Source organism: Lissotriton helveticus, chromosome 3_1, assembly GCF_964261635.1.
Source record: "Lissotriton helveticus chromosome 3_1, aLisHel1.1, whole genome shotgun sequence".
Taxonomy (NCBI): Eukaryota; Metazoa; Chordata; class Amphibia; order Caudata; family Salamandridae; genus Lissotriton; species Lissotriton helveticus.
Window position 1 is genome coordinate 1659126882 of NC_136061.1, and position 12272 is coordinate 1659139153.

The 12272-nt window shown below is 43.5% G+C and overlaps 1 protein-coding gene across 1 annotated transcript in view; it reads right to left on the reverse strand.

Moving 5' to 3' along the window:
• Window positions 1–2167: 2167 nt before the first annotated feature.
• Window positions 2168–12272, reverse strand: part of LOC144825081 (nicotinamide N-methyltransferase-like) — a 145069-nt gene continuing 134964 nt past the window's right edge. The window contains exon 3 of the mRNA XM_078683986.1: window positions 2168–2852. Within this exon, the coding sequence (XP_078540112.1) occupies window positions 2414–2852 (439 nt within the window). The 3' untranslated portion in view covers window positions 2168–2413. The remainder of the gene's footprint in view (window positions 2853–12272) is intronic.

The following is a 12272-nucleotide window of genomic DNA, read 5'->3' on the forward strand; positions in this document are numbered from 1 at the left end:
TATGTTTGTGAGTAAGTCAGTTTCACTTTCTTTTTTTATATGCAGAGTATGGTTTGAACTCCATATGTTCATGACTACGTCTAATCATCCTCCCACTATAATTTATATCACTGTCCACAGGAAACAGCAATTCGACCAGAACAAACGAAAGGGACAGTGCAGAGCATCATGGGTAATTTTTCAAGCCAGCAAGACAGTTCTATGTTTTAGACTGTTTTCATTGGAAGCCGAAGCATACAAATTAATAAATGTAAACAATAGAAAAACTTTATTTTAAAATCAGTTTGTATTGACTATGTATAGCAAAACGTTTGGAGATAAACAGAGAAGAAAAAAAAACACTTCTCTTAGAAAACAAAGAAAGGAGTAAAGTTCCATAGGGTAGAAGCTCCCAAGTTTGTAAGTGCACATCTAGAGGGATCGTTTAGCGACATGTCTACTAATTTCATCATATTTTATCATCTGTTTGACAAAATGCTTTGGAAAGTACAATAAGTATCTCAGAACAATGATCCTGTAATAATCATGTCAATAGCTCAATGATTCCTTTTATCTTGTTTACATTTATGTAGGAAATGACTTTCTTATGAAAATGGTGACTGGCAAAGGTGTACAAATTACAGTGTCCCTATGGGTATACTTAGAAGGCACTAAATGTACTAAATTGTTCATGGGTATCAACAATGGGATTATTTCTGCGGCTGTGCTCCGAATTACACCACAGACAATAAGAGTGGCACTTGAGTTGCCTGTACACTTAATTGAACTTTGAGAAGGAAAACCTTCCTTTTTAAATCATATTTTTGAACAATGTCATGTTGTATGTGTCCCTGCTCCACAGTCTCAATCCCCAACACGGATCAACAGTTATCCTGTTGGACAGGTAAAGTAAAAGGTAAGAAATTGCAAATCCCCCCTTAGTAAAGTATGTTTGGATGCCTTGGACACACCAGCAGGCAATGGGATGTCCCTGTAGTTGACAATGTATGCCAATTGCAGAAAAGTAATGGTAATTGACTAAACTGTGTTTTATAGAATCACTTCCTATGAAGCCTATTTAGAACTTAAAGAATTATAGTTTGGAGACATCCATAATAGAACTGTGCTCTATCAAGTGGCTCCAAAAGACATAGTAGAAAAGGGCAAGGCTTGACTTGTCTTTGATATAACTTGGAACCCAAAGATGAAACTCTCTCTCAAATTGATAGCTACCCCTTCTACTAATTTATGTTGTGTATGTGCTAGTGAATGCAGTGTATAATATGTTCAATTGACTCAAATGTAGAGGGTGAGGAAGTCATGGCAATCCACACACAGAGCCGCCGTTCCTCAACCCTCACCTTCCTGAGTCTTCTCCCTAAAAAACTCCTTGTGTCTTGTCACCATTTTCAGCCTGCCCTGGCAATCCCTCCATCCCTCCCATAATTTGTCAAGTACTTGATTTGATGAAGGTTAACTCAGTATTCTTCCTTACTGTTTGATGGAAGGTGATCCTGATTACAGACCAATAGCACAGCTCAGGCTGAGAGGGTATGCTGCTATGCGCTATCCGCTGAGCCAGCAGCGGTGGAATGACAGCCCCCAATACGATGCTTCACTCAGGTCTACAGGGACCCAAAGAAAGTCGGGGAAGGGAGGACAGATATTCTACAGACACCTTCCATCCAGTGTGAGGTGGCACATCTAAAGGAGTCAGATCAGCACTTCTCCATTCACACTGTCAAAGCTTGAATTTCACTGCTCTTCTTTTCTTAGGAACCCTGATGTTTTTTTTCAGTGGCGGCCTGCACAGGTAAGAGCGGTGGGTGGAGATGAGGGGGAGTCAACAGACGACTGGTTAGTTGAAATTAAGTAAATAAAGCAACTTACCTTGCGCTCGCTGCCTCGCCAACTCGGCAATGCAGCGAGTTCAAGGTAAGTGGTTTTATTTATGTATTTAAGTTTACCTAAGCTGTTGTCTGTCAAATCCCCCTCCCACCTTGCCCTCCCCCAGGGCTCTTACCTATGCCGGCCGCAACTGTGTTTTTTTTTCTTTCTGGGAGCCCCACAATGTTCATGCCACCTGTACTGTTGTTTTCAAATGCAGTTCAAAAACTGGAAATGCAAACCTTCTAGACCTATTTAATTCGTTTTATTACGAGAGGTGATCAAAGTTTATGCCACATTTTCTATGCTGTATATTGAACTGCCATTTCTCCTACAAAAGTGAAAAAAGTTCATAATCTGATGTTATGCATAACGGCTTCTAATGGAAGCAATGCACAAGAAAGGGGTTAATGAGTGGGGACTACGAGTGGCAATCAAACCACACTGAAAGCACAGCGGATGCTTTTCAAACACGGAAAGTATTCTTTGTTGAAGAGCAATCACACTCTGTGAACAACATTCATTGTTTCACTGGTGTCATTTCAGTCTATTGCACGTTATCTATCTTCTGCGCTAAAATAAACAGAATGCTTGCATAATCCATGACTGAAAATGTAGTGTGGCAGCTTCTCTGGTTCGTCACAGCCTCCTTAATAACAAATCCTTCCTCGCCTAAAACTTTCCTCACAAAATCCTCTTCAATGCATAGAACTGGGAACTTACGTGTGTCTATGTACCAATATGTGCACTGAATAAACACAGATATTATCAAGTGCCCCCCAACGTTCAACAGAGAATACATATTTTTCACACTGCTGATGAAGGAGTCGTGGTCCTTGCAGAGCATAGTCAGATGGTAAGGGCTCAACACGCAGTCAGCCTGAGGGAAGATCTTGAGCACTTCTTGGCCGCTCTCATCATAGTCTACCTTTTCAATCTGAGTAATGGATTCTTTTAATTTCTTCTCTATTTCTGTCCACGGCTCCCTGAGAAACAAAAAACAGAAGGCATTACTTTGTCTTTTCCTTCGTTTCTGAAATATATTAATGGCACACTATATACTCGCAGTGTACAATGCATACGGGAATGTTTATACATAGACAGTATATTTTTTATCACACTAGCAAAGTGTCTTCAAAAAATCTTTAGCAATTGAAAGCGGTCTACATTTTCTAATTGGAGTCCATTATTAAGTTATTATTTCACACTTTACTGGTAAATAAAATCACTACCACCGTTGTTACACCCTTAATGTAGGAAAAAGTGAAATACTTATGTTGACATCTTTACCATACAATGTATCATATTTTTCTGCATGTGGTTGAAAGTCTTTCCATTTTCTTAATAAAATAAGGAAAACCGAGCTTTAGCCTACCTAGTACCTTTTTACAAATGCCTACAATGACACCCTGAAGTGAGTCACTGCGACAAAAATACATGCTATGTTTATGTTTGGCTATGTTTGGTTATGTTTGGTTATGTTATGTTATGTCGATTTGTATGGCGCTCCTTATCACTGGTGAGGGTACCCAGGTGTTGGAGCAGCAAAGTAGGCCAGGCGGTGCCCCTAGTTGAAAAGAAAGGTCTTCAGTCCTGATTTGTTGAGGAAATTTGTTCCAGTTCTTGGTGGCAATGAAGGAGAAGGAGCACCCTCCTGACTTGCTTCTGCGGATGCTGGGACTCATGCAAAGGAGAGAGAGGTGGAGCGTAGTTGTCTGAGAGGTTGGTGGAGTTGAACTCAGTTGTTGAGATATGGTGGTCCGGTTTTGTGGAGGGCTTTGTGGGCATGGATTGGCAGCTTGAATTTGCAAGGTTTCAGGATGGGTAGCCAGTGTAGTTCAGTGAGCTGTGAAGTGATGTGATGTTAGTGCTTCCCTGGACATATAGGATGTCTGTCAGCTGTGTTTTGGATGTGCTGGAGTCTTTGTGTGATCTCGTTGGAGTGCCAACATAGAGTGCATTGCTGATGATGAGTTTTATATGATCAATATAAATCCCATCCATTAACCCCTTCGCTGCTTCTGACGGCCAACGGCCGTCGTGCGCACTACCTCTGTAGTGCTGCGCACGTACGTTGGCCGTCGTGGCCCTGCCTACTGCACAGAACCGCCGCACCGCAGTGGAATTGCCGCCGCGGTTAAGTGGCTAACAGAAGTGGATTACACATTCAAAAATATATATTTGCACAAAATAGATATTTGTTTGATAACTAATAAAAATCTAAATAGACAAAATACATTTCGGAATAAGTCAAAACTGAAGAGGTCACATGTCAAGAGACAAACAGTATACATGGTAAAAAGGCTTTCTGTGGATTCCTCCGGAACACACACTAATCAATGTTATGCCAAGTGAGATCAACATTAGCAAATTCAATAGTTATGGCTCTGACAAGCTTGTGTGGTACTTTTGTTTTTAACCTTTGATGTATTTCTTTATTGTTTTATAAATACCCAAAGTGCATACCCATGTCATACAGCCCATAAAAAAAAACAATATTAAGATGAACTAATCGGTGCTGAATTATAAACAGGCAATATAACTTCATCAACTCATTTCCTTTCAAATGCAATACAGTTGTGAGAAAGCTTGATGTGAACAGTCAGCTACAGTGGCCATATAACATGGGTGCAATTCATTAAAATGTGTCATGGTGAAAAAGGATTCTTTCCTCATAAACCTCCACTCTTCAACAATATGACACATTGAGACACATTGGGACGCTGCTAACCAGGGGCCAGTGCATGTTCTCTGACCCCTAAAACATGTTGAAATTGGCAACACTGCTGGTTGCCATATTTAACTTACCTTTTTGTGAAGGCTTGGAAAGACTTGCCTACGTGAGGACGCTGATATCGACGAAGGGCGTTTGTGACTAGTGTTGACTTCTGTTGCCCCTGCGCCTCGCCACACCCGCTCTGCGGGTGCCGCATCGCGGCGCATGGATTGCCGTGGGGTTCCCGGTTGTTGCGGAGAGCAAAGGGGTTACTGTGGGGGTGGAGCGTTGCAGGGACTCAGTGATCCAGGAGTCCCTGCGTGGCCCGAGTGACCCGGCCTGCTCCCCCTGCTAGCTCCGCCTCCAGGCTGCTAGACGCCCTTAAAACGTATCCTCTTAAGCCCGGGCAAAGGGCGGGCCCTCTGAGGCCCTCGGAGACCGCAGGAGACTGGGCTGGGCCCCCCCATTTCGCCGTACACACTGAGTTTAAGACGTTTTTTCTAGGGTTGTAGTGAGCTGTGGGTACCAGCATTTAGCTAGGTTGTTTGTAAAGTCAGTAGTTTGAATTGTGGGCCATACCAGTGTGTCAGAACAAACCATAACAGTAAACGAGTATGTCTTCCCCTATCAAGGAGAAGCAACCACCAACAGGAGGGGCCAGCCAGCGCATGCTGGATAATTTTTGATTCAGTATTACAACTGGATTAGACAAGGAAATCGCCCTCTCTGAGCGACGGGCGGAGAGACGTCGCTCTATAGAATCTCTTAAAAATAGGTGATCATCTTTGGGATCGCTAAAGTTAACGATTTCTCCTATTCATAGTACCTCCTCCATAAAAGGGGTTTGCGGTATCGCTAAATGATAGTACTCAACTTCTTTTTCAAGAAAGAACCCTCCCAATTGTTGCTATCAACGACCTGACTCTAAATGAATCAGCTTTTAATTGTCATATGTCGCCAGAGGTAGAAGTCCTGCCCGATACTTTGCCGCCTGAAGTGGATACAAATCACACAGCAAAGGAAACATCTAAAATCCCTAGAGCTCATGGCCCACCGCCTAAAAGAAGGAAAAAGAGGGGGGGACTCTTTTCGAAAAAATAAAAATAAGATTATTTGCAATAATGATGTATCCACCAAAAGACCTACTCTTACCTCGATAAATGACCCATCTAGCAATAATCTCATGAGTGGAATAGAACAATTAATTAAAGCATTCACACTGCCATTAGTGGAGAGAATGAAGGGGCTAACCCACCAACTTGAGAAGCTAGAAAAGGCTATTGGGGAAATTAAAGTGGCAATTAAGGACTTATCAAAACCAGCTCTTGAGCCCCAAATTTCCGTTTTGCCCTCAACCACCAATGCCAAAGCCCAAAACGGAATTAAAACCACTAATTTGCCCATACCAAAACCCCGTAATATACTGCCCCCCAATGCAGCTGGGTTAAACAGTAAAAATAACGCTAAGATGACAAAGGAAGGAGAAATAGCAAAATCACTTGGAAAAGCCCCAAAACTGAATCCTCTTGGAAATGCCCCTAAACCCATTGGCCATGATAAACCCGCCAGGACACTTCCAGCCAAGAACCCCAGAGTAGAACTGCCCCCGGCAGCGGCTCCGTACGTAGCTGTTCTTACAGGAGTGCCAGTCCTGGAGGACGGCTGTGGAGAAGATCAGCGTGGGCTGAAAAATAAGGCCATATATTGGTTGAGACAGAATTGCCCACTTCCCCCACACTTAAATGGGTTAATTCTTAATGTTAGGCGTCTTCCCTGGCTGGGCCAAAGAATTAAGGACCTAATGGGCGACATTGTTATAATAAACTTTCGGGATGATAAAGTCGTCAGATATATTGTATATGGGTTTTCCCAAAATGCTGGCAGTTCAATTGCCGTACGAGATCTGACCTACTTTCATCCCAGAGGATTATTTGCCCCGGTTACCAACTTTAGGTCCCCGGTTTACCAACAAAGTAATCACATTGACCCCCCATCTTGTTACCAGAATTTCGGTTTTGGGCCCTCATTCCAAACGCAGGGAGGCAGTTTCAGACCATTCTTTCAACATCAGGCTGATTATTCCTTGCCCACCTTTACTCGTTTTTCAGCATTAGCGGGTATGGAGGGAGTTGATTGACTTTGTGTAGCAGATAATGACATTGCTGGTCTACAAAAGGTTTCCTCTGCACCTGTTGAGTCACCTACATATAGTAATTCACATGTCCCTCCCTTAAAGCATACTGGGTCTCAAAATATATAGATGGAGAATGTGGTTGAAGATGATGGGCAACTAATCCATCCACAAGTCCCAGGTTGGGGAGGTAAAAGGGGGGAGGCAGCTGATGAGACAATTAGAATATTGTCGTGGAATATAGCTGGCTTGGCTGCTAAATTTAATAATAAAGAATGGCGCCAATATATTTGTAAATTTACCATAATCTGCTTACAAGAAACTTGGGCAGTCGACAACAGCTCCCTACACATACAAGGGTACAAATGTTTCTTTGTTCCGGCGAGGAAATCTAGACCAGGTAGGGCTGTGGGTGGGTTATCTGTATATGTAGACCTGAACCTCCATGGCACATGGTCAACATTAAACTGTAACTCACATGATATCCAAGAGGTGCAGTTTAATGGTAAAGGACTTAATTTGACAATGTTCAATGTTTACAACAATGTGGCGGGTGGAGGATGTGAGGTACTGATAAGAGAACTGGAGTATAGATTGTGCCAGGTGCCCATCTGCGATGCTAGGGCCCATGCCCAAAAAATCCTTGTTATGGGGGATTTCAACTGTCATCTCTGCCCAGCCCTTTTCCCAATAGATGAATTATGGTCACGATGCCCAGAGGAGAATGGAGCCCATTTTGAGCATTCGCCAGAAGGTCATGCTCTAACAAAATTTTTGCATGACCACGACCTGGTTCACACCATGGACATAGTGCACTTACCGCAAGATGAAATCTTGCCACCCACTTTTAAGGGTAGAGGATGCTCGTCATATATTGATTACATTCTTGCTTCCAGGATTTTTAAAAACAGGATCTCTAGGGTGGGGATTGACTGGAACCCGTTCAGCGACCACAATCCCTTGGTGTTAGACGTCCCCTATCGTGCCTGTCCCAGTGGGAGTAAACACGTTGCGATAAATGAGAGGGCCACTGACCAGGGTAGACGCCTTAGGTGGTCTAAGATTGATGGTGAAAGGTTCTATAAATCACTGATGGAGAAGGGGAAATTAGCTTTTGAGACATGTCTAGATTTGGCAATAAAAGGACAGCAGCTACTCACAGCATTTAAACATATTGCTGATTTAGTAGATGGTCTGTTAAAGACCAGTGCCCCGATAAAAGTGACTGGTAGTCAACCACGGTGGTTCGACCGAGACTGCTCTAAAGCCCTGAGGGAACTCAAAGATAGTATTAAAATAAGGCCAAGGGACGCTACACGAGTTGCCTCCTGCAGGATAAAATATAAGTATGAGCTAAGTAGTAGGAAAAAGGCATTGCAAGCAGAAGGTTGGGCGGATTTAAGGGAGGCGGGGGAAAAGAGGGACATGACCGAATTCTGGAGAATTATTAACAGACCCACCTTCCAGGATGATACGGTCCCCAAATTAGGAACAAATATAACACCCACTACGTGGATTACTCATTTTAGGGCTCTATATAATCACGAAACGCGCACACCGCATGAACAAGGGAACGCTGACCATGGCCAGCCCGTAGTTTTCTCACTAAAGGAAATCAAGGTCGGGATTGAGGTGTTGTCCAAAAACAAGGCTCCAGGCCCAGATGGAATCCCGCCTGATTTGTTCCTAAGCTCCGTGGAATTATGGGCCCCCATATTGACAAGAGTCATCAACACTGCAATCCGATACGGCTTACCGCCCTCCTGGTCAACGGCCATCATCGTCCCTATTTTTAAAAAGGGCAATAGGGATGACACGCAATGTTATCGCCCTATTTCCCTGATCGATGTATCCGCTAAAATTCTGGGGAGGGGGATACTAAACCGGCTGTCTGAGTGGACTGAGACAAATAATATCATCTCAGACACACAGTACGGTTTCAGGATGGGTCGGTCCACGAGCGACCAGTGCTTGAACCTTTATATGCTAGCAGCAAAATACACCAAGGCCAGTACGGAATCCATTTACATGGGGTTCATGGATCTGGCAGCTGCGTTCGACCATGTAAATAGGGACAAGCTCTGGGATATGATGACCAGTATGGGGATAGAGGTTGGCCTTATTAACATCTTAAGAGAATTGCACAGTAACACCTCAGCGCAAGTCAGGTATAACATGGAGGGTGGATGTACTGACTCGTTTTATTGCAGAAGTGGGGTACGTCAAGGCTGTATCTTGGCACCTTTTTTATTCTCCCTCTATATTAACAATCTAGAGCAGCATCTCCTACAGTTGGGATCAGATTGCCCACGAGTAGGGACGCGTCATGTTCCTGTGTTACTTTACGCAGATGACGCGGTCCTCCTCGGACGAACACCAAAGAGCCTACAGATTTTAATTGATGGTTTTGTAGCTTTTATGGGTTCTTTAGATCTTTCTGTTAATCTTGGTAAATCACATGTTTTATCCGTTGGTAATAAACCATGCAACAAATGTACATTCACGATAGGGAGCCATAAGATAGAGAAGGTTAAATCATTCTCGTATCTGGGCTTATTATTTGACGGGTCCTTAAAATTTAACTATTTGGTGGAGGAACGTTGCCGCAAGATGAATGTCACCAATGGAGCTATTGCAGGTTATGGTCGGAGGTTGGGGAGGTGGTGCCCTGAACAGGTGTTGAACCTGTATAACTCCATGTGTTGCTCTAAAGTCACCTATGGGGCAGAGGTGTGGGGCTTTGTGAATACTTGCCAACTTCAGCGGGAGGAGAACAAATACCTACGCTCCATCCTGAAAGCCCCACACACTCTAGCTGCAGCCATTGCACACAGGGAGTTAGGGATACCCTACCTTGAGGACCTGGTGAAAATCAGGCCTATCTTAGCTTGGCTAAAAATCTGGACAAACCCGGAGGCGACCTTAAGTAGGGAAATAATGAAGGACTGCTTGGGCAGAGAAAAATGGTTGCGAATCCCGTTGCTCAGTTATTTCAAGTCTGTTTTGGATACTCTGGGCCTCGGGAATCTCTTTGCCGATCCGGCAGCAATCATCCCTCACCATAAGATGATTGTTAAAAAAGCATTCTTGGCACACACAGCCGCACAAAGAACTGAGTTAGATAGGGTTAAAAACACGGTGTGTGCCTACAACCTTGTAAAGACCACAGAAGGAATGGAACCTTATTTATACTTGATACACAATGCCCAAGATAGGTTTTTATTGAATCGTTTTAGGCTCAATCTTTTACCATATTTATTGGGATCACCATTAGGGTATTCCCCTACAATTGAGCAGAAGGGAACCTGCTGCTGTGACAATAGGTCTCCGCAGGATTCCCTTCATTTTGTATTGTTATGTTCATTTTATTCCGAACCTAGGCGTAGATTTTTGGTAGACATTTTAAAAAAATCTAATATAAAATGTGCTCAAGAGGCTTTGATTTACTTACAACAGGCAAATGATCCCCTTACATTGTGCTGTATCATTAATTTTATTAAAGTGGCGGTTCGATTGAGGGCAACTAGAGGGGGGGAACTGGGAGATTTCTGAGACTGGTTTTAAAGGTTTATAACGTTTTCCCTAACACATTGTGATTTAGCTGTATCTATGTATACCTTTGAGTCTCTAGTATGTGGTAGAAAAGTGTACCCAGGACCTATAATTAAAATGTCACCAGTGGACTGCATCACATGCTGTGCCATCACTAATGTGTCAATTCCCAGTATGTCTCCAGGCCTACCCTGCATCTTATTTGTGCAGCTTTAATACCACCAATTCAACCTGGTCCACCAATGGAACCTAGCAAAACCAACCTTTTACCAGGCCTAAAACTTATTTTTTAATATTTATAAGTCATTCTTAGGGTAGGCCCTAAAGACCCATAAGGCAGGGTGCATGGCATGTAAATGTAAATTTTACGTTTTACATGTCCTGAGAATAAAAATCCTCCAAAATCATTTTTTACTGCGGCAAGGTTGGTGTTCTCATAGGTGAGCAATGAGTTACATTATAACACCTTATAATGCATAACTACATTTTGGGAGAAGCTAGCAAAAGGGATTCAGAGACTCCACCTAATGGTCAAGTCAGATTTTATTAAGTCTGGGTGGTGAACTCTGCTCCGCTCACGGAGTTTGCGGAAATTTCCGCACTCTGCGTTACGCAGAGCTGGCAGAGTTCCGAAAAACTCTACTCTACATAGCGGAGCGCAGTTTTTTCCCTCACTCTCATTTGTCAATATCAAGTTGGTGAGGGTGAGTGAGGAAAATCGACCCCCGGTGACATTTTTCCTCGTTCGCGATCGTCAACATCAAGTTGGCGAGCGTGAGCGTGGTAAATCAACTTATCTGCGAGATTTCTCAATGCAGGCAGTCAGATTTCTCATTGTGAGTGGTCGCGTATGCTCATGAATGCTTGCATTGAGAAACTGTTCGCTCGGATTGAGAAATCTGCAGTTCGAGTAAAAAATCTACTGGAGTGGCAGAAAGGAAGCAGCACCCACTTGCGCTGTGCATGTGCCGTTCGCGATGATTGCACAGTGCAGACAAGCATTTGGCAATGAAAATCAATGCGAACAGCATTTATCCAACACACTCAGCTGCTTGCGGAGCTTTGTGGAGCTTTGTGGAGCAGAACTCCGCCCAGGCTTAGATTTTATATTACTAATTTGAAAATGGCACTTTTAGAAATTGGTCAGTTTCCCAACTAAGCCAAATGTATCTTTCTGCCAGGTTTCAGTGTCATTTAACTGTTGATGGCTCCCCTGTGGTGAGATGTGTATTGCTCCCAGACTGTGAAAAAAAGGGCTTGAGTGTGAAGAGCTATTTTTGGCCCCGATCAGGATGTCCTGTGGGCTTTGCCCAGACCCTTCCTGAGCTTCAAAGGATGCCTACTCTGTAACTGGCTCATGCTGCTCTCAGCTAACTCTACCTTATTGTTGTCTATATAAATAGCTTTTCTCCAAACTCAGTTGTAGGAGCAGCTACCCTGGAACTGTTCAGAGTGACCACAAAAGAGGGTTAGTCCATTATCATAGCCACACCTCTGGGTGGGCAAAGGGAGCTCTGCTCAGGAAAATAATGGTTCTGCCATATTGGTTTTAGAGAAAGAGGGGTACCGTGGAATAGTTTGCAGCAAACCATACATGAAGGGCTTCAAAAGTAGTTAGGGTCATCCCATGGAATTTTACCCCTTTGGTTAGGGAGTTGTCAGGAGTTTCCTCCATTCACATATTGGCAAGGAGCATAAATATGGCACCCCTAGTATACTGTTCAGAGCACTGATGGACCTGTGGAAGACAGAAGAATACTGCACCTACTGTTGTGACCTGTGAAGAGAACCCCGAGGGCTTTGCCTCTTCCACTTGTACCCAAGACCAAGAAGTGGATTCCAAGGGTCATTTGGCTGACCTCCTGTTAAGCTACCTGGACAGAAAAGCTGCAAGAAACTCATTTCCCTGAAGAGCCCAGCTGACCACTTCCAACTGGACCTGACCGTAACGTATCACTGCCAGAAAATTGAAAACAACAATACCATGTTGTATACACATTGTGTCAA